Source organism: Rhopilema esculentum, chromosome 6, assembly GCF_057945365.1.
Source record: "Rhopilema esculentum isolate cy_ngs chromosome 6, ASM5794536v1, whole genome shotgun sequence".
Taxonomy (NCBI): Eukaryota; Metazoa; Cnidaria; class Scyphozoa; order Rhizostomeae; family Rhizostomatidae; genus Rhopilema; species Rhopilema esculentum.
Genome location: NC_142820.1, coordinates 4,402,052 through 4,424,956, shown reverse-complemented (window position 1 = coordinate 4,424,956; position 22,905 = coordinate 4,402,052). Strand labels below are relative to the sequence as shown.

General features: G+C 36.7%; 2 protein-coding genes across 3 annotated transcripts in view; both read left to right on the top strand.

Annotated features, from left to right (window-relative positions):
- LOC135685955 (integrator complex subunit 13) overlaps positions 1-22,905 on the top strand; it is a 33,666-nt gene that overhangs the window by 4,803 nt on the left and 5,958 nt on the right. For both annotated transcript variants that reach the window (XM_089108811.1, XM_089108810.1), the window contains exons 7-15: positions 197-281; positions 950-1,066; positions 1,364-1,407; positions 2,367-2,412; positions 2,914-2,988; positions 3,946-4,049; positions 6,704-6,788; positions 21,977-22,053; positions 22,305-22,376. In XM_089108811.1, coding sequence (XP_088964937.1) covers positions 197-281; positions 950-1,066; positions 1,364-1,407; positions 2,367-2,412; positions 2,914-2,988; positions 3,946-4,049; positions 6,704-6,788; positions 21,977-22,053; positions 22,305-22,376 — 705 coding nt within the window. The remainder of the gene's footprint in view (positions 1-196; positions 282-949; positions 1,067-1,363; positions 1,408-2,366; positions 2,413-2,913; positions 2,989-3,945; positions 4,050-6,703; positions 6,789-21,976; positions 22,054-22,304; positions 22,377-22,905) is intronic.
- LOC135685957 (heart- and neural crest derivatives-expressed protein 1) lies at positions 6,809-17,889 on the top strand. Its single transcript, XM_065202076.2, has 2 exons — positions 6,809-11,220; positions 12,567-17,889. Exons 1-2 carry the CDS (start codon positions 10,750-10,752, stop codon positions 12,642-12,644), a joined length of 549 nt encoding a protein of 182 aa, XP_065058148.1. The 5' UTR covers positions 6,809-10,749; the 3' UTR covers positions 12,645-17,889.

Sequence of the window (22,905 nt, the reverse complement as noted above, 5' to 3'; positions counted from 1 at the left end):
CTTGGAGATTATTAATAAATTTTGATGGGAATTGATCCAGAGGAGAACAAGTTTTTCATCTAGGCTTTTAATCCCCTTTTTTCTTACACTGCTCTTTATATATATTTCTCTTTAATTCTCTGTGTTATCTTTTTCTTGACAAAAAAGTTGCAGCATTTATGACGTGCAGTGATGGTGGTTTTCAATTTTGTTTTAGGAAGAACAGCATGCTGGGACATCTGCAAATTACGACGTAGAAATCATACACCCTGCCGAAGTGCATCACGAGACTTACTGGTTTTGTGAGTCTCTTCGTCTTTTTGCGATGTCGCAGTCTCGAAATTTGTTGTGTGACCTGCATTTGTAACTAACATTTATCATTGATTCAAACGGTTACATCAATGTATGTAACTGGGCCCAGAGCTCCATTAGTCGTTGCATTGATGAAACTGGTACTGAAAATGATATTTGGCTACAGATTTTTGCTGCAAGTCAGTAGCGATATCCAGGGACATTTGCCTTCTGTATTTTTCAGAACTACATCTCAACACAATGATGTTACTCTGCAGTACACATGAATGAATATCCTTGCTCCCATTAATATCCTTGCTCCCATTAATATCCTTGCTCTCAATGCATGCGTCATAGTTTAATCGTATCTTGATTATTGGTTACGTAAACACCACCTAAACGTTACGTAAGTTTGTTAAACGTGAATGGATACTTATATCCGTTTGCAGATCGGAAGTAACCTACGAGATTGTCCAGAGTTTTATGCTCTTCTTGGTTTTGCTTTGAGAAAGATTAAAGTGTACTAGGTTTCTGCTTTCCTAGCTAATTTTTAAAGTTCCCTGTGCAAAGCCTCACTTAGGCATGTTCACTCTGTTGTGAACTCGTGCACGCTTAAGTTGTATCTAAATTAACATTATGGAGTGTTTTGCTATTTTGAATAGCTTCTCGTAATTCTTAGGTACCGAAGGGCAAGGCATTGTGGGATCAAACTTCGGCAGTAGCAAACAGAGAGAAAGTTACACAAAAAGTATTATTACATTAAAGTGGTGCACGCCTAAAAGCTCTTCAAATAATGGTGAGATATCAGCATTTCATTTTATCTCACTGGTTTGAATATAAAGTCAAGTAACTACTTTGATTCTGTTTCTATTTTCGAAGTATTTTTTCTTTAATCATCTTCACCTCCATTATTCCTCCACTTATGCCCAACTTGCCTAATAGGATTTCCCATCTTTCAATTCATTTACTTCGAAGAAAAGGAGACTTATTTTTTTGCTTTATATGATATTTGGATTTATGCTGTATTTCTTTCTATTTAGTTTTCATGTTTATAAAATTGATTAGGAATGAAATTTATTATCTTCAACGGCAGAGCTTTTACAATGCATTGGAGCGTACAGATGCACCCCTGCAGAGGTAAAGCAGTTTGCTTACATCCCAAGTTCTATTATGGTTTTTTATTTTCAAACGAGTTCTTTGTATTAATAATTTTCAAACGAGATAATTTATTTGATGTGACATGGTATTTGTGTTTGCGAAAAAAGAAGTATTTATTTTATTTAGTTTTCCTAGTTTGAAGCTAGAACTCTGACTTTATTTTCCTGCTTTTATGAGTCACGACAATTCTGTATACTATACCAAATGCCCTTATAATGAATCGTGTTTGTGCTAAACGAAGACGTAAAGACAACATTTCTGACTACTCCCATAATTTTCTTGATGCAAACTTCATTTCCTCTGTTTGTTAGTGCAAGCATCATAATGCAATGGCCTTTTTTCTCCTGCTGGTCTTGATAATAAGGAGACAATATGATACAGTTTAATATCTAGATAATAAAATTTGTTTCTAAGGATAAAAATACTGTTTCTTAGAATACTGTTTCTAAAAATACTGTTTCTAAAAATACTGTTTCTAAAAAAGGTATGAAATCTAACGTTTTATTTTTATTAAATGAACAACCTTTTATTTTCCAACTTGATATGAATTGTTCAACTGCTGCTTTTGTACCTGTAAGGCAGAGCCTTTGATTTTTTTGTTGGTAATGAAAAAAGTCTTCTTAACTTGCTTTAATCAGCTATGATACCTTATGACCATAAGCACTCGGCAATGGTCTTTGGGAGAAAAGAATCAAAACATCTATATTTGCCTATCGATTGATAATTTTTTTGAGGTACGTTTTTGTGTATAGAACAGGACAGCAGTAACTTCCAACTCTGTGTTGTCATTGACCCGGCAACTGTGAAATCAACGATAATAAAGCGATAAAACTATTGGCATATTAAGCATGAATCCACGATTTGCAACTTAAAACCGTCCTGTTCTATGCACCAAATTGTGAACAGCTTCCTCGTAAGTCAATAATTGTCCTTTTTAGGTAAACAGTCGACCAGCAGCATGCCTTATTTCCTTTCTACAACAAGGTACGTCCTTGTTATATATTTTCTAGCAGCTCCAGGCGAAAAGATTCAGTCTGTCTCAAATATTTGCTTTTGTTAAGCTGTTCTAAATTCTATGCAGCCAATTTCTTATATGATAAGAACGCTTCAGGTAAATTCCCTGGACATGAAATGAATTGAAAGGAAATATGGTGTCTTTAGCGACGGGATACCGAGTAAGTCGTTAATGCCTAAGGCAACTCTAAATAAAATGCTACAATTATCAGTAGGTTGGGAAATTTTGATTTAGATACCATCTCTTTTCACAGGATGAAAACTTTGAGTAGCTGTTTTCGATTAAAAAAGTCCATTCCAACTGAAAGCAATGGTTTTGCTGCCAAATTCTGGGGATGATAATGTGTCAAAATTTTATTTCTTGATTTCTTTGGGATGAATGCTTGCCAAGGATCTTGATATTTTATGTAAATGCTCTGTACTGTTGTATTTTCTGATCTCTGCCGTAAACTGTTCCCATCATTTTTGCAGGTCGAACTGTCTTACTAGAACAGCCAAAGAGATCCGGAGCCAAAGTCATTTCCCATATGCTTGTAAGTCATGGAGGTAAGATCACGCAATCTTAATCCACCATCACTTGTAGAATGTCATTTTCCAATAATTTGTTTGGTCCTTTGCCCCTTTGGTTCTTTGCCCCTTTGGTACTTTCCCCCTTTGGTCCTTTGCCCCTTTAATCCATTGCACCTTTGACCCATTGTTCCTTCAGTCCATTACTTCTTTGTTCCATCGCGATTATTCCAATGCCGTATAAAATAGAATCAATTTAGTTCATGCTAAACAAAATGTAAGTTGACATGCATTGGAATGACTCAAGCGAAGCAGTTCTTTTTGTTCTGTTGCAAAGCCTCTAAAACCTCGGTTATGTTATCATCTAATGTTACGTAGGTTCTCTATCTTTATTGCATACATAAAACAGAGGCTCGTAAAGAACGAGGTAAGAAAGCTTCACTAGCCTGTTAAAGCTGTAGCCTCTAACTGCCCCATTTTAATCGCAGCGCCTAATGTAGTCAGTAGTTGTCACTGAATCATTGCTTCGTCACTACACTCTTTTTATTTATAAGAACCAGTAAATTTAAATTCAGGCTGACTGTTCTTAATTTTGTCGAAAATCTGAGGCTGCATTGTTCTTAATTTGTTCTTAAATCAAGAGGGTGTGAGCAGTGCTATTGCTAGCTTTTTCGCTCTAAGGAGGTGTTCAGGCCTCATTTGCCAACAAAGTGAGTGAGACAGCCTTAATTTGCTGACAAATTTGAATATTCACCGAAAAAGCACCCACACATCACTAAAAATCCTCGATTTTGAGAAAAAACGTTGTTCAAAATTGCATTTTGCAGAAGCTCAGCCTCAGCTTGTTCTTAATTTGTTCTTAACTTTTGACCAGTTTTAAGGCTTGTGTTCTTTTAAAATTGTTCTTATAAAAAAGAGTGTATATGTTGCCTTTGTTAATTATTAGGTCGTTTCTGTATTTGTTACTATAATAGATGTCATTATTTGTGTTTACAGGGGATGTATACATACATGTCTTAGCTACTGGTCGGAACCCTGTTGAGGATCCTCCATCTATAAGTGAAGGCTGTGGTGGCCGTGTAACTGATTATCGTATAGAGGTACGTCACATTGTGCTGCTTTATGCAGGGTGTCTTAGTCTGTCATAAAAGATTAAATTTTCATTTCATTGCATCTTATTTTATTTAACCATGGGAGTCCAGCCAGTCAGTTAAGACTGCTTTACAGGGTGCAGTTTAAACAACGCCACTTAATAAAACTTTACTTAAACAAGTTAGAAAAAATTCAATTACAAAATTGGAAATTTAATAAGCCATAAATCAAACTAGGCAATGTCCATGACATTTTCATAAGGAAAAAAAGAAAAGTAAAGAAAAACTTCTACAATGTTTTCTTCAACATATTTTGATAGATTTTTTACATAGCTTAGGCCCGCGAAATATAAAAACTTGCTCCCATTTGTTCGTTTGAATAGAGGATCACTCAACTCTGTTTTTGTGTTTCAATGTATTTTGCTCTTAGCTTTTTGTAAATAACCTTATCAGATATTCAGGTGTTGTTTAAATTGTACATTATAATTGCAGTTTCATTTTGCGTAATGCCAGAAAATGTTGGCCATTTCAGTCTTTTTTATTAAACCGTCTGCTGAAATATCTTAGCTGCTATTTCTAACGATTCTAGCAGCAGAATTTCGCATTTTCTGGGGGGTTCCAATTTGAGTTTCCCACAGCATCCCTCCAGTAAAGAACCGTAACGAAATCGCCTCCCTAGAGTGGTCACAGAAAGAAAAACTGTTAAATCCAATGAATGCATGTCTCTTCTCCTTTTGACTACACATTTTTGTGAATCCAGAACCAAGTATTGAAAGCTTGTCATATACAAGTTCTATATAAATATTTTTATCAAGTTACTGTAGAATACGAGCAAATGTTATAATGGCAATTGTAGAAACCTTTTCTTATAGAGTTTCTTAACTTTTATATTATTTCGGGCCGACGGGTAACCATTTATAGTGTTTTCAGTTGAGAGAAAACGAGCATTTCCTTTCAGTATTGTAGTTTGTAGAGAATATTTTTTCAAGCATATGTAAAAACGTCATCAAAAGATTGGGCATAAAAATATTTTTTCGGAAAATTGTAAGATTTAATGCCAAAATTTCTGAAAGCTTTTTGTCCAGGAAAATCCCCGAAATCATTACACTTTTTAATGATAAATTACACATGTAAGCACTTTTTAATGATAGTTTAGTGGACTATAGTACTATATCATTTTTGCCGTCCGACTGTCCCTATGCTACCTGAAATGCTCTAGACATGAATCGTTTTTTATAATATGTATGTGGCAAACATTCGTGGTTGAATAATTGGGTTAGACTGAAGGAAGCTAACAATCCCTGCCACGTGTCCTTGGCACACGCAGTTGCTTGAGCGTTGTTTTAAAAGAAATTAACCGTTTGTTGGTAAAGAGGAGGGGCACCGCACCCTGTCTCTCCGAAAACAATGTTAGTTCTAATGTAATCATATTAACGAATCCATTGGACCAAACCCAACCTCTTAACCTGGCATGAAACAACATTATTCAGAAAGGGAGGAGGAAGCAGTATGAAATATTCAAAAATTTAGTTCAGTGTACCAAGATATTTGGCAGGCACTTTACACCTTGAAAAAAGGATCAATTCAGGGGACAACAGAGGTTTTAAGTTAACGTCATTGCAATCTGTTTGTTTTTTAAACAAACGCGTTTGAATGAACCGTTCTTCCCCAATATTATTTCCTTCAGTATTTGTTAACACTATACTGTCAGCAACAATAAAATGAGTCTCACGGTTAGAATGAAGTTTGGTAAAAAAATTCAGGCTTGAAATGCTGTATTACAGCGATTTGATTTCCGCCAGAAAGGAAAAAAAGACTTTCATTGTGGGTGATGACAAAATTATTTCAAATATCAGCATGTTTTAGTGCCAATCTTTTTAAAAATGAGTTGTTTGCGTGGTGTAAGCCTACATGCTTGCATAGTAAGGGACATTGAGGCCCTGTTTCAATTTCCCCGTTCTAATGCGTCTTCATTTTCAGACCATTTCCTTTTTTTCTTTAACCGTTCTTCCGCTCTACTCAGTTTTCGTCAAGAGAGTCTGGCACGACAACAAAGGAGTTCTCTTTACTCACTTTTCGTCCATCTTCATATCCTTTGCTCGGACTCGTTTTGAAAACCATAGATGAATGACTACGTTTTCGAATGACTTCTTTTCTGTTGTTTCCGTCGAATGGCGCCATTTGAGCATCTTTTTCGAAAGACATCAGTTTTACTATCAAATGACTCCGTTTTCGAGCTTATAAATAGGAACAAAAATTCGGAAATAGATTCATACAGCTCCATTTTTGTACGGCCTACGCCACTGTACTTACGGGTCATTGAATGAGAATGGCAAATTCCCTGCTCACAGAAGCAAAGTTGTTCCATTCTTGTAACATTAGATGAAAGCTTGACTGAAAGCGTTCGGTTCTTGAACCACCAAGTTCCTGGCCCACTTAGAGTATTATTCTTAAGGATGGAAAGCTTCAAAATATTATGCATCATTCTCATGAATTTAATGCATGAGTTTTATTAGTTGTCAGGAGAGCAAACTCTTTACACGCCAATCTGGTCTCTTGCAAATAATTATAAAAAAGATAATCCCAGCTCTAAACTTGCTAATTATATGCAGTCAAACCTACGATGATGCATCTTTTTATTTACTTTTTATTTTGTATTTTAGGATTTTGGTAAATTTATGAAAGAGAATCGTCTGGCTCCATACCCAAATGCAGGAGGGACTGGCGAAGAGTTGCCAGTTGAAAAAGGTACCCATTTTTCTGTGTCTACGTAATATAGACGAAGTCTACGGCTAGAGTCTTTCATCTTTAAGCCTCTCAGAACTAAATGGGAAAGCCCGATGATTATGCTTTACCCAATTGATTGGGAGAATAATAGGCCTTTTTCTGCTGGGAACAAGAAATCAGTATCTTTACTGTGCTTAAATGTTAGGGATAATATCATAATAAAACACGATGGGTGTTGAGAAAGTATTACTCCGAGCTACGGTTCTTTATCTTCATCACCAATACATTTAGTAGATACAGTTAACTCTTTATTTTATAACAGACAAAGATCAACGTTGAGTACTCCAGTTTCTTAAGGTTTTGGGAAATTTCAATAATCATTGTATCTTAGAGTTTCTTTATTATGACGTCATCAAGTAACCCTAATGACGTCATCGCTGACTACAGACCCAAGGGTCCGTGGTTCGAGTCCCTGACATTACCAAACTTTCCCTTAGAGAGAGGAGAGTCGCCAACTCTCTGTAATTCAAGGCATAGGAATCATGAGGTGTGGTCACATCGAGAGAAAGGGCCAGGACTCTGCTCGATAAGCATAGATTTACAGTGTCCTAACACTACCTTCGGCTAGTTAGCAAACAATACAATCAATTTGAACATTCTGGCTTCTGTATCTAATTTTTCATGCTAAAAAGTTTTAAAACAGAAGCTTGTTGTGGAGGGTTTTTCTTTTTGTGGCTGCAACCAGAGAAACTCCTAAATTTTTTGTCCAAATTTTCAAATGCTCGTAGCATTTCTGGCAAGATATCTACTTACGTTCTAATGCTTCCTCTAGATGAGGGAAGTGAATTTTTATCTTTTATGTATAATTTTTTATGCCAACCAGCCAATCATATTAATTGATTTGCACAAAATTTAAAAATTCTCGGTTCCTTTTCTTGCAAAATTAGGTTGCTTCTAGTTTTTTTATTTTGAATAGTGAAGTTTCTTAATTTTTCCCTCGATTATACCCCCAGTCGAGGCAAGGGCGCCTGCAAAAGACTAGGGCAGGAGGTGCAGTGTTTGTGCTGAGGGCAAATGGTAGAATTTTTCCACTACTATAATTGATTATATGTGAGGGGGAAGGGTGGAGCAAAATAAAATATTAGCATGGATCTGTTCCACCCATACAGCTGGGATTTATGGAATCAAAGGCTCTACACGCATAGGCATAATGTTGACAAAATTATCCATGCGAATTGGTATTAATTGGCCTTCTCATTAATCGAAATGTTTGGTTTTATTAGAATTACGACAATTAGAAATGGGATGATTGTAAAACTTTGATTGTCCTCTCAGTCTCAATACTCCATAGTTGCATTGCAATACTCTATGGAATCATTGAGATGAGATGAGTTGTAAGGAAAATAATAATTACAAGAATAAAATGCAAATCAAATATTTTTTTAATTCAGCCTGTTTTTTAGATTAAGACACAAAATAAACGTAAATCCTTGTTTTGATGATAATCAGTATGTTTCTTATAACATGCCGTTGGTTTTTGAAGTTTATTATTGTCTTCTGAAAATGAATTTTCCGTTATCAGCGAAAACGGGTAACTTTTCTATTTTTTGAATTTCTAATTTATAGTAACATATTGAGAGTGGCTAAACTAGTCATCAATTATCTACAAGATTCTATAGACTTTTCTTGGGAGTAAATATTTAAAGGCACTTCTTGCCCCCTCTGCCCTCCTGGAAGAGGGCAGGAGAGACAGCGGCCCTGCAGCCCCTCCAGGGTAGGTCCCCCAAAGTCGAGGTATGTTATACCATATTGGTATTTAATGCGAGTCCACATCACAACGAGTGGCAGAAAGGGAGTCGCAATAATTTGTGTAAATGCACTGTATGCAAGTTTCAATTCTTTGTTAAATTGATCCATTTTTGCAAGGTGTTGAAACGTGACACATTCTTACGGGAACGTAAAATGTGTTGATTGGAAAAAATTCACTCTGACGCCAAAGGGCCCCACCTCACATGATTTTAAAGTCACGTTGCTTTTCCTTGTCTAGCAAAAGTTAAAAGTAAATTTCTAAACAAGGAAATTGATAAATGAGTCACTGTGGTGATGACGATTTATGCAATGTGTTGCAACCGTGAATCATCTAATGAGAGTTACCTCTGTTTCGTAATTAAAATCATGTGCTTTCATTGTTCGGTGATTAAACCGGGACTTGGCGAGGTTTCGAATCCACGAGCTCCAAAAGTAACTTAAATCATTTATCTGTGATAGTTGATATTTGTGCTTTATTTGATATATAATTTACGATCTAGCAAAATGTAAAGAATGCTTGTACTCTTTATTATGATTCGTAATAAATTTATCTGCCGTTTTCATTATTATTATTGACATTATCATTATCATTATTATTATTTTTATTATTATTACTATTAAGTCATTTTTATCATTATGATGATGATATTCATTCAGCATCAGTATAAATCAACTCATGACTGGCTCTTAATACAAATACGATAAGCAAAAATTTGCAGCAGATTAACAACTCTAGCAACAAAAGGTTTAAAGCTGGAAACATAAATCAATAAGCTTAGAGGAATAGAATTTCAACTGGCTGTAGAATTTGTGAAAAGTCTAAATACACTCTTTTTTAAGCTCAGACTGGCTGTTCTTAATTTTTTCGAAAACCTGAGGCTCCATTGTTCTTAATTTGTTCTTAAATGATTAGGGTGTAAGCAGTGCAAGTGAAAATTCACCGGTATCCCTGATCCCTAGATCACAAAAACTCCTCCTATATAAGAGTTTAAACATTGTTCAAAATTACACTTTATAGTAGCTCAGCCTCATCTTGTTCTTTATTTGTTCTTAACTTTTGACAAATTTCGAGGCTCATATTCTTATAAAAATGTTCATATAAAAGAGAGTGTATTTCTCTTGCAATGATGTCAATTTATTGTACGTTTATCGTCTATACTTTGCTGATCAAAGAATCAAAGTTATTATCGAAAGAATTTCAGGCAAAGAAATTTGGCATATACTGTTAAACTTTCAAAGCAGGGCATTTAGTAATTGTATGTATCAACATCAATATCATTTTCATTTCTTCCAAACACGGAAGGTACGAGATTCTCGTGGTTTCGTTTGTGTAAGTGTTAACATTTGTCCAATTAAATAATTATTGCCACCTTGCTCTCACTGTAATGACAATCATATGTCGTGAGAGTTTGTCACTATAATTACAAAACAAGGAAACGGAAATAAGAAATCAGACTTTCACAGATTTATCGTCAAAACCCTTTAGAGAAAGTTTATGGAATGTTTGATTTGGAATAACAGTTTCAAATATCAATGTCTACATAAACTTTGATTGCTAAAACACTTATGCCTACAAGAAACGAGTCGTTATCTCTACGGCTGGCGTCATTTTCGTCTCCGGCAAACCGGTACTTTGGCCTTTGTATTGCGCAATAGACCACCAGTGCGCGCCGATCAACACGGAGCTGCTGGAGACTCTCAGATTTAAACGACGCGCGTATAAATACCGTGCCGGCGGTCTGCTTCGTAATCATTTTCACGTGTTTTGTAATAGTAAACAACGGTCAGCTGTTTTTCAAGGAAGTTCCTGCATCCGAATTGGAGATTTTTAAAGCATCTGCGGGTTACATTTACAATAGTGCCCAGAAGAGTAGCGTAAAGGACAATAGGAGACATTGCTTACCTTCGTAAAAAATTGATTTTGTCAGGGAATCGCTACAAAGTGTAAAATTTGATCAGCTTTCCTACAAGATTTGTCCTGTGGACATTGCAGTCTATCAACAAGGCTTCCTTGATACTGAGGTTTTCCAAGCATTTTGTTTCAACATAACACGCACAGCACCGCACCAAATTGCAGACAGGTTGCGGGCAACACTGACAAGTGGGCAAAGAATCAAACCTTTGCTGTCGAAGAAAATCGGGACAATTGCCAGACATTGCAAACCTCAAAATCATGAGTACAAGCAGCGTTTCGCAAGAAGATCTTAGCAGCACAAACTCGCTTAGCAGCCCAGACAGTAATGCGTGGAGTCCCGTGCACGAGGAAGACCTATTTCTGCACCCAATTAGTCCTACGCTGCCACTAACGAAAGCTTCCGCCCTACAAAGGATTTTGCCCGTCAAAAGTGTTGTTACCAACAGAAAAGAAAGACGACGTACTCAGAATATTAACACTGCTTTCGCTGATCTCAGAGGGTGTATCCCAAATGTGCCACAAGACACAAAATTATCAAAAATAAAAACGTTGAGACTGGCAATCAGTTACATCCAGCATCTGATGCAACAGTTGGATGATGAAAGGTATAGCATGGTTATGACAGAGGGCGGGCGTTTTGCCAATTTCAATTATTGTCAGTATATACGAACAGGGAGGCTTGAGAAACAAATCTTGCCAAAAAGAGGGATTAAAAGAGAAAATCCAGAGGTACGTTGATTTTTTGAATTTTTTATCCAGTTGATTTAAAAAAAGTAAAGTGGATAGAAATATTGAAATTCTAGAAAACGCTGGAGACCTGTAGCCAAATAAGGTAATATAGCAGATCCTTGCAACCCACCTGCCTGCACAAGGTGGACCATATATATCTTTAAATTTTCTTGGTTTAAACTGGCATTTTGTTAACAATAGTAGCCTTATGTTATAATCTGGGATCCGTGATAGGAAGGATCAAGAAGAATCTAAGAAAATATTTGCGAAATGCAAAGTTAAGGTGGTTTCCAAGTAATGATAAAGCGTCCCCCAAAACTGTGTTAATCAAAAGCCGATCAGGCATATTACAACATTAAAAACTTTGCTGTGCTGGGTTAAGAAATGCTCCAAGAAACTTCTATAATTATAATTTTTCCTGCGACGTTCCTCAAAAGTGCGTCTAATTAATATATACACCTTAAACAGCGTTCAAATCATCAGAAGCTGCTTAGTAGTCATTTTGCCTTGATATGAGCTAGTGGATTGGTCCCTTCTTGAAAAACCAGGTCTAAGCGGTCTAGAGTATTGTTGAACAAAGACGTGCTTTTAAAATGTTTTCCAAGTTATTCGTTCGAAGTTAAATCCTGCAATCAGCTGATTCTGAATTGCAGTTACCATCACGTGTGGATCAAGGTATCTAAATAGTGAAGGAATAAGACTATTGCATGAAAGGGCTTTATCACCAGCGAATGGAAGACAGCTGCTTTAAACTGGAATTTTTTAAAAACCCAGAGAACGCTGCTAGAGAGCCACTTAACAAGTCCTGCAAACCACTTGACTTGAAGTAGCATAACGATAATAAACAAAGCCACTATCAGCTAATTAGAAGTGTCTTAAGTTGGCCCTTTAGAAACCACAGCGGTAAGCCGTAACTATAATGCTCGATTAGACTGGCCGATTTGCCTACCCAACAGTCAACGCCAAGCTTCCTGCTTAGTGAAATGTTTTGAGATCACAATCTTTTTGCAGCTGTTCCTTGTTACAAATTTTGGTTCAGGAAAATGTTTATCTGGTATTCTGCCTGGGGCTATTGAACCCGCTGACAGCTTTTGTCGTATTGACATGGGAGGTTTCAAGGCCGTTCTTGTTACAGTGACTTCTTTCTTTGTTTGTCCCCCCTTTTCTAAGAACGAAAGTTTCCCCATGCCTATATTTCATAAAACGGTTATAACTTCCAGGTTGTCTTTTCTTAAAGTTCTGAATCTTAGCAATAAAATCCTGTTAAGAAATACAGAATTTTAAACGTAAAGGTATGCAAAATGTTCATAAATTCTTGTATGACATGGAATTCTTTTTTCCTATAGACAAAGGAACAGCCTGTGCGAAAGCGAGGACGAACTGGCTGGCCTGAGATGGTCTGGGCTTTAGAGCTTAATCGATAATATCTCTTGACTGATATGCAAGAGTCAGCTTTGTTGGATATCACTAAATCAATGTGAAGCAAAAGTCAAAAGATTGGCTTCAATGAAAAAAGGATAGAGGTTTTGGACGGGTGTAGCAAATCTTGGCAAGTAGCAGAATGCCTCACACCGAACAATTGAAGATGAATAAGTCTGATTATGAATAAAACCCATGTACTGATAAATTATAGATGGATGGAGGCATTGATCCATGTGAAAATAAACGTCACATAGACTCTTTACGCGAGCCAAGGCAATGACGGTATAAGGTTTTGTGTGTTTTAGGAATGGGAGACGTGAGGTAATCGTTGTGTTTGATTGTAATTATGTAATTATGTAAGACGCTGTATCCAAAATATTATCCGAATATTCTTGTTTTCCATACACCCCGAAAAATGTTTGGATTGCCGCATTTCTTGGAGAAGAATTTCGTAAAGGACTCATGCATGGTGTTCAAAAGACTTTGTACCACTACCAATATTGTTTCAGTCTGCTAACGTTCATTTTGACCCATGATAATAAATTCTATAAGAGTGTTACTATAATTGTAGCCTTGGGCCTATATCCTTTGATCTATTGTGATCTGTGAATTGTGACCCACAAAGGCGCTTTTGACCTTTCCCTTCCCTCTTTCGTCATGTTTTATATATCAACCATAACTACCTTTGATCTTGAAAGCTGCACTCGTTTGGAAGGCACATTAGCTTAGAAATTTTGGTGAACAACAAATCCTTGACGTTATGCAGAATTATAAACAACCTTTATCATTGGTTGCACGTTAAAATAGGCGCTTAATCGTTGAAAAGTTAAAAAACCTTAACCTTAATTGGATCCAAACAAGTAACTGTACATAAACCAACTTGACCAACTGTATATAAATTCAAATACAGATATATGTGTTAGTCTAGAAATACAATAAGTTATTTTTGGAAATATAGCTTCTTAATTCTATATTTGTGTATAGCTTTTAGAATTATATTGTTAGTAGTTAGTCGTAATCGTCAGGATTTATATCACTTTTCCAGTAGCCATTTTTGTGGTACGTAAAATTAGAGTAACAAAATCTTCTGTTTTAAGAATATGAATCACAAGGAGATCTTTTCTGTGTTTATTTATGCTAGATTAATATTTGTTGAATGGCTGTACACCCATTTTGGTTGATAAAAAACCGTCTATCAGAAACTGAGCCCGAAGATCACCAAAAAATTAAGATGCCATTATTCTGATCAACTTCATACTCATGAAGCAAAGATCCATCTTTAAAGATAGGATGGACATTGTGTGTTTCGATTGTTGGGTACCTATTCCTGTTCAATTGACATAATTCGGAAAAGGGAGAGTCGATTGTGACTGTTCAGGTGTTCTATTTCATGTTAGATTTGTTTTTGTGTTTCAAAAAAGGAGTTTGCATCTTTGGTACTCTGTTCTACAAAATTTGACACAGACAGTCTCAAATGCCGCTAGGGGCGCACCTATAAGAGGGGACAAGGTGGTTTCAGAACTCAAACTTTCAATCAGGTGATCAGTTTAAAGATACCTTGGTCTGAAGTACGGGCTTTACGAGGTATATCGTTGATCATAACTGTAATATGTGGAAAGCAGTTGATGTAAAACAGTTTGAAACAAGAAAATTAGTTGAAGCTCGTATCAATGTTGGATCTAACTCGTATCAACTGCTTCGCCAGTGGTCACTAGATGGTTCCGTGTTTGTTGTTTCAGTGAACGATTCTCGTGATATTAAGTGGTTTATTGAAAGTTAAAAAAACCCAACATGACCATAGCTTAATCAATCCTCGTTGGCGTAATGTTATCTGATCCTGGTTATTCAGTCGAATGCAGGACAACCTTTTGGCAAGAGGTTGTACTGCAATCGACTTGTACCCGTTCAGCGGTATTGTAGCTTTTTTTGTTAAATCAAACATGGATCGGACACAATAAGGTATGATGCCAGGTCTTAGCCAATTTTGTTAGTCCTGAGGCCTAGAACAGCCATTCTTACAAGTACATTTGATGTGCGGCACTGATTGGTCAACCTCAACAGTCATGTGCTCGTGTTTCTGATTGGCCTATTTCGATCTACAGCTGGGTATATATATTTCCCAGCGTAGAATTTTCGGTCTATGTTCTGACGTTTTAAACTCTGAAGAGTGTCAGACGAAAAGCTTTAGTTTATTAAATGTTTGTTTTTTGAAAGCCATTTACATTTGATGTGTACATTCTTAAGAGCGCATATACTGTAACCCTTTAGGAGTGCATATACAAAACAAAGTACCAATAGGTTTTCTTAATCTGCTAATAAGAAAACTTGAAAATGTATGATACCTTTCTAGTTGCTTCAGTATATTTGTCTCTACGAAAGAAACGTTTTCCAGGTTTTCAATGAGCGTGGTTCCAAGAAACGTTTCTCCTTTCCTTACTTTAATGAATTTATAGACAACCGGTATTTTCTAGAATAGATTTTTATTGCACTTGAAAAAGAAGAAGACTTGTAATTCATCCAATTTTTAGCGAAATTGTGACTTCATATGACCTGTTAATAGATTCATTGATTATTTGTTTAAAGTGTTTTCTAGTCTCAATGAGAAAGGGTTTTTGAGGTTTTTTAGAGGGCATTGTCCCTAATTTTTCCCGAAGACTTGTCCCCAGATCCCCTGCTATTTGTCTTTCACCGTTTTGCGTCTCAGATTTTTAAGCCATGGTTGCCTCGCTGATGATTTTTAATAGCTCTCCATAGAAATGCAGGGGCGGCTCTTGCTAATGGGCATCTGGGGGCAATGCCAATTTTCGACCTCGAGCATTGCGAAACGCGGCCTGTGATTGGCTTATTTGGAGGAATCGGGGCAAGAAAAATTTTGCCCATAAAATGACATCATCGCTAAACAACAACCACATCTATATATGCTTTTTCTTCTGCGCTCCATGACGGTCAACATCGAACCATGAATACAGTGAAAAATTTGCAAACTCGACCTTTCTATCGATTATCGCAATATTGATGGTCTGCCCTCCCAACTGTGAAAGTCACGAGCCGCCACTGTAGAAATGGCCACTTTTCTCTATATAGAATGAACGAAACTGGTCATGTTAACTTGAAAGAAACCGAAATAACTCTTTGACTCATCTCCAAATAGAGAGAGTCAGTCTAAATTGCTACCAAGCCTAAAGTTGATGCAAACACCTTTACTCTCTTAAGTCTGAAATACACGATCAGCTTTTATCAGTTTTTTGACTGACAGTTTTCAGTCTCTCAAGGCAGATGTCCTCAATACATGATCAGTTTTCTTCATTTTTTGACTGACAGCTCACTCTGTTTTTATATGGAGCTTGATCGTGGACAAACTGCAGTTCTTATTGCTACATCTTTGGTCGTCAAGAAAAGGCGAAAATACCGAAAGATGAAAAAAAGAGATCGTTTTCAAACTATTCGCTTTTCGAAACTACTTTTGAGTCTGACGTCACATTGCATAATGATTTTCCGTACTTCCACGCATGTATTAATTAATCTGTGTTTGTAACTTTTCCACATTTTGAAATCAACGCTGCTTTGAAAAACTTGCATCTTGCGCTAGGGTATTAGAGTGGCGCCAGATTAAAACAATAAAGGCTCCACCAATGAATAGAAATCCCATCAGTTAAAAACTGACGAAGTTGTACGTGTTCAGTCAAAAACTGACATTCATTAATGCATCAGTTTTTGTCAGTGTTTGCTAAATACACGATCAGTTTTTGACTGAAAACTGAAAACTGTCAGTTAAATACTGAAAAAACTGAACTTGTATTTCAGGCTTAAAACTCTATTTTAATTTGCGCCTATGAATGGCGCCTTCCCAGGGAGCTAAGATTGACACGTTTTATGAAAATGGAGATGATATATCATATATGACGTAAGAAAATTGATGCCTTAGAAAAATGATGTGCTGAGGGTGGTGGTGACATCGATATCACTGTGCCTCTACCGTTGACAGAAGGAGTGGTGTCAGGTGGATTGGCCCGGCCCACCTGATCTGATTCTTCATTTGACTTGCTTTAGACTGATTACATTTTCCTAACAGTCAATTAACTGCTTTTTTTAACTATTTTGTGGGGTCTTTTTTGCCAAGCAACCAAGTGGGAGATAACAAATTATGTTGCTGCTTCTGTTGCTAGATAACAAATTATGTTTTTTTTTCTTGTTCAGGTGCTATCAGTGACTTTGAATTGCAAAAATGGAAAAAGTTACTGTATTCGTGTAATCGACTGTAAGCAGGGCCCGCACAAGGGGGGGGGGGGGGCAAGGGTTCATGGCCTCCCCACTTTTTTGCTAAATAAAGTAAAAGAATCAGCTTATATCATCTATATAGATAAACCTCTAGTTTACTATTGTACCAAAGTACACAAGTAAAATCGCCTTAGTGAAATTTTTGGTGCAATTGGGACTAAAGGGGGAAAGAGGAAACTATTTTCAAATCAGTGGTGGCGCCAGAGGGGGGGCAGGGGGGGCTACAGCCCCCCCGTCGGAGGAGGCTAGCCCCTCCGTCGGAAGATAAATTATGCTTGAATTTTTTTTGTCGGAGCGAATTTTTTAAGTTTTGGCGGAAATAGAAATTTCTAAAAGGACTGTTATCAGAATTCAGGAAGCTCATCCCAAAACAACTCATCGACACATCAATTTCATGGTAAATAATAATCTGTTATAAGAAGTTTGAATTGGTTGTTTAGATGTTCAGTACCAGGTGTTTTCCGCATGCTGTTAAATTTGATCTTATGTTATGGATAGTGCAGTTCGTCCAAATCTTGCTTGCTATAACCAACCTACAACATCGGAATATTTTTGTGCGATAGCGATATGGCAACAAATGTTACCCGTTTCAGTGTTAGATGTAGTATATGTAATGACGTATTTAACAATGATTACGCTGCCCGCCACACGAAGTCCAAGCACAAAGATTTGGCTGCAATGGGAAGGACTGCTCCTACGACGGCAATAGTTGAAACGGACTCGCAGCAGAGAAAAATAAAAACATTTTTTCAATCAAAAGGCGGTACTTTTCCAAAGAAACGAAAGGTTAATGATTTTGAAACTGAAAGAACAACAGAAGACCCCGAAGAACAAGAAGTTGAAATTTCGAAAATTCAAGACGAAGAGCAAATCGAACGTGGTATGTTATACGTTTTAATATTTAAGTCCTTTTAATACGAGGAAAAACACTTAGCAAAGGGCTTCAGCCATAAAAACAATCAAACTCATTTACGTAGTAGCTAAGCCATTTTACCCCATCCCAACCATACATATTTGTAGTGTTTTGCTTCTACGTACACGTTTTTTTATTTATAAGAAACTTGACTCAAGCCCAGAGTACTAATAGTTTCCAAATTTCTTATTTTTTACTATTTTTAAGGGAAAACGTGCCCTTAGTAATATGTCAAAAAACGTAGTAAAAAACACGATTACACCATTTTGATAGCATTTTTAGCCAATCTAATGGGTGTAGCCACCAAAATTTTCCCGGGGGAGTACCCCCGGACCCCCCGAATTTTCGGCTCGCAACGCTCGCCTTCGGTCTCCAGTACCCTTACAATTCCTTGTCGCCCCCTAGCCCTATCGTTCTCTAAAAAAATTAGCCCCTCCGTCGGAAGTGCTAGCCCCTTTGTCGGAGGAAACCTAGCGCCACCACTGTTTCAAATTTGTGGCCCTCCAGTTTAGGATCAATGGCGCAGGTCCTGAATAGTGTTTTCACAACATTGGATCTTTGTTGTGTTTGAAGTTGCTCTTCTTATCATCATCATGAATACGTGAGCACGCTACTTGCTTTTAATTTCATCTAAGCCTTCTTGCCTTTGACGTCGTTAAGCATTGACAAGTGGCGTCAGCTGTTTTATTTTGGTGCACCCTAGCCACAGAAGGGCTTTTCATTACCGAGAAACCAGAGCATCTGGCATTTCCGTATTTCACATATAACCTGACAAGCTTGCCATTTTCCCAAGCAAAGGATCACGATAATCGCTTCATTCTTCTATAGGTTTATAAGCTCTTGAAATTTTTTTATCAAGTTGGTGACAGCGGTGAAACGTCGAAGCTGATATTTCTCACCGTTACAATAACAAACAATATACAGCCTAGTTTTCTATGGCAAATATAGTAATTTATAAGATAGTGTCGTGAAATGTAATTTTAGGATTTGCTCAGGCTTGTCCGACCTGTGGGATGTTTGCTCAACAAGATTGGCATTTGTGTGGTAATTCATGTGCTATATTGCACGTCTGGTTTTCCAAATTTCCTCGCTGTTGGGACCATTTGCAGCATACTGTACTCGATACTGTAGGTGGTTGTTACATACAGAAATGCAATAGTAAAATAAACAATTTCAGCAACAAAACAAAGATGCTCATTAAGGCCAACTAAAGTAAATGTCTGCATATAAGAAAGTATTTTTTTTCGGATCAGACTGCACAGTTTTCTATGTAAAGAATACGTTTTGGAAAAAAGGCTGACAAGTTTCTTAAAAAAATGAGCTTCCTATAAGATGATAAAAGGACCAGCTCGAAAAGTTTTGTGCATTATACATTATGACGGAAGGAAATAAGTTTTAACAAAGCATTTTTTCAATTCATTAAGCTGAAATCTCATTTTTAAAATTTTATTTCACAAATCTTTGTTCCAAATGAGTACTTTAAGAAACTGGAAAAAATCAAGGCTCAACAGCTCTTATATTTTGTACATAACTTTGAAAAAACATGCAGTTTCTCGTATTGTTAGTTTCTTATAAGCGGGGTTTTACTGCATTTCACTGTAATTAGTTTTGTCTATTTGTTTTACAATAACGTTCTTATTTTGCATTTGTAAATAACAAACGATTATAAAAGTCCAGCTCCAGGAGCAACTGTTTAAATGACAAATGTCTGAATTGTTTTGTAACATTTTCGAAACTTGAAATGATGTTTTGTTTTATGAAATCAAATCATCGGATCGCATTGGAAACTGAGCAGCTCTGCTTTCATTTATGAGGCTTTCACATCTGGAGGTTAATCAAATGTTTGTAATTTTTAAAGATCCCATTTTCCAATATCCTATTTTTGAAGCTATAATTTTTTATCAGAGCAAAATTACCCACAAATGTGATGCTTTTCAGGAGGCTGTAGCCCCCCTGTCCTCCATTCCTTCTGCCCCTGATTCTGCCTAAGATTTCTCTCCACTGTACCAAGTGATCAAATAGTTTCTGGTTACCTTAATTGCGAAGAAGTTTAGCAGCTCTATTAATTCTTCCTCCAAACAACCCATTCACAACCGAGTTTCTATCAGGGTGAGCAAATCACTGCCAAACCTCGTACAAGGTCGCCATGTACTGTCGCCTGCCAATTTTTCTTCAGGAGGGCCCCTTTTCAGTGCCTTCCCGATTCTGATATTCTTCGGACGTCAAAAGGCATCACTAATCTGTCAGAATTTTTATCACTCTTTGTACCTTATTCATTTACTTATTCATTTAAAAGTGTGACGTAAAACGCAGGAGCTTTCTAAAATAGCTTTTCTTGAGTCCAAAGGGGACGCATATATTTTTTACGTCTAGCACAAGGCTGTCATATCAGAACTGAACAGAAAATCTCAAATTGGCAACATGGCAATTGTCCATGTTTTTTTACATAAAATTAGCTCTGTTAAATTAGGTTTAAAGCTGGCCGGAGCAAATCGCAAAATATTTCGAGTGGACACATCGATGGTGAGAATTTACCAATAATTTCGACCTTGTGCAAACTAAACCCAGTTGTAAATAGAACGGAAAACCCTCCCACGTTGTGAGGGGGATCTGTCGTCCAGACTGCAAAAGTTATAAATCAAGTATTGTTGTTATATTTGGCAACACGTAATTAATATGATCAAAGATTAACTTAAAATAACACGCCACGTTTTTTCTATTCTCGCAGTTAATGGACACAACATTAATATTTTGTTATTCAATATCTACCCGTTTGAAATTTTGGTAATTAAATTCTTTTTTGAGTTTGAAGATCTAGTCTTCCTTTGAGAGATTTGATAAAGGTTTTGGGTTTGGTTCGGACTGGTAACATACCTGAGAAATCCTTAACCCAAAATGATGACTAAGAGGTCTCTCCAAATTTTGGTGACAAAAAGAGCACAGTGACAGTGCAAATTCCTCCCCTGCAAGAGTAATTCAAAAATGAGAATATGCTTTTGGTGTATAGAGCTGAATATAGAGCAGGATCCTGTTCTACACCAAAATCGCTCACAGCTCTGCCTGTACGGCATCGAGGACTTTATGACAGACCGGTTAACAGTAATTTTCGTCTTCATGTATTTGTCTTGGAAGATTTTCTATCCATTGAAGATTTTGCAAGTTTCCTTTCAGGAAGAAATAAGTGGGCCTTGAAGATTGAATTTTTACTGTCATTTTCCCTTTTTGTCAAAACTACTTGGCGACTGTTGACCATGATAAGTGCCCTTCCCTACTTCATACCTCTAATTTTGGAAAGCTTTCTTCGACCCTGTCAATTCTTAATTTTTAGCTCTTTGAAACGTATGAAAATTTTTTTTGTGGGAAATTTGAAGCCGAAATTTCAGGATTTTCACCTCTTTGGGCATATTACATAAACATATGCTATGACTTTTACTAAGTCTTAAAATAACTTTGTATGATACGCAGTATAACATCGTGTCCTTTACAGCAACAACTGTCAGCAATACATTCATTTATATATAAGAAACTTCCTAATAGACGTGAGGATATTCCAAACAAATTAAGAAACTTGAATTGAATTTTTGAAAAAGCAGAGCTTAAAAGATTCTAGATATTCCATAAATGTGATTGACTTGTTGGCATAGAAATTTAGACCCAAACAATAATATGAACAATCAATTAATGGCAAACTTCTCACGGCCAACTCCAAACTTTTATTGTCTTCCTTTATTAGATATGATATTAAATATGCACATAGGACCCCAAATAGTGAAATTAACGACATTTAAATTTTGAAACTCTTAGGATATAATGAATGTCTTAAGTTGCTGCAGCGTACTCAAGTCGATCATGTGAAACAGAAGTACTCAATGTTGATCTGTCTTTCTCTCAAACAATTTGTGTATAGCCCTGTGCTTGAAGTAGCTTGCTGCTTTTAAAGCTATAGGCAGGACAATTGACATAATGATGTCATTGAATGCCTTAAAAGTAATGCTGCTAAATACCACATAATTGACGCATGATTCTGCATCTGAATCCATGACATTTAATGCACAATCTGAAAATTTGCAAGCAAGATACTTTCGAAGTCTTTTCAAAATGAAAGAAACAGATAATTTGATACATCGTATTTTACTTTTGCAGCTTTGTCACGTTTAGAGAGAGGAACTCGACACTGGCCAATGGCAATAAGCGAGACCCTGGTTTTTAATATGTCGTCAGTGAGTAGCATGTCTCTTTGTATTACCCTAAGGCAAATTTCATCTTTGAAAACATGCTGTTTTTTTCATCCTCAATAGTCGAGCTTGACTAATTTTTCGAAAACAATTTTTAGCTACTTTTCTTGCTTCCTCGTTCACTCCAGTTAACGAGTAGATCAGGTCACATGCTTGTGTTGACCAAATGCTGTAAAGTATTTTATGTAATCCTTAGTTGAATAGTGTCCTTAATTTAACGTCTTTCTTCATTCTAGCAATTAGAGCCCTTATTATCAAACCTTGTCAAAGGAAAACTAACTGATGAAGACGTCCAAGATTGTAAAAAGGTTTGTTTCGAGTAGTCACCCTTATTCGTTGTTTTAATGTTATCAGTGGTGGCGCTAGGTTTCCTCCGACAAAGGGGCTAGCACTTCCGACGGAGGGGCTAATTTTTTTAGAGAACGATAGGGCTAGGGGGCGACAAGGAATTGTAAGGGTACTGGAGACCGAAGGCGAGCGTTGCGAGCCGAAAATTCGGGGGGTCCGGGGGTACTCCCCCGGGAAAATTTTGGTGGCTACACCCATTAGATTGGCTAAAAATGCTATCAAAATGGTGTAATCGTGTTTTTTACTACGTTTTTTGACATATTACTAAGGGCACGTTTTCCCTTAAAAATAGTAAAAAATAAGAAATTTGGAAACTATTAGTACTCTGGGCTTGAGTCAAGTTTCTTATAAATAAAAAAACGTGTACGTAGAAGCAAAACACTACAAATATGTATGGTTGGGATGGGGTAAAATGGCTTAGCTACTACGTAAATGAGTTTGATTGTTTTTATGGCTGAAGCCCTTTGCTAAGTGTTTTTCCTCGTATTA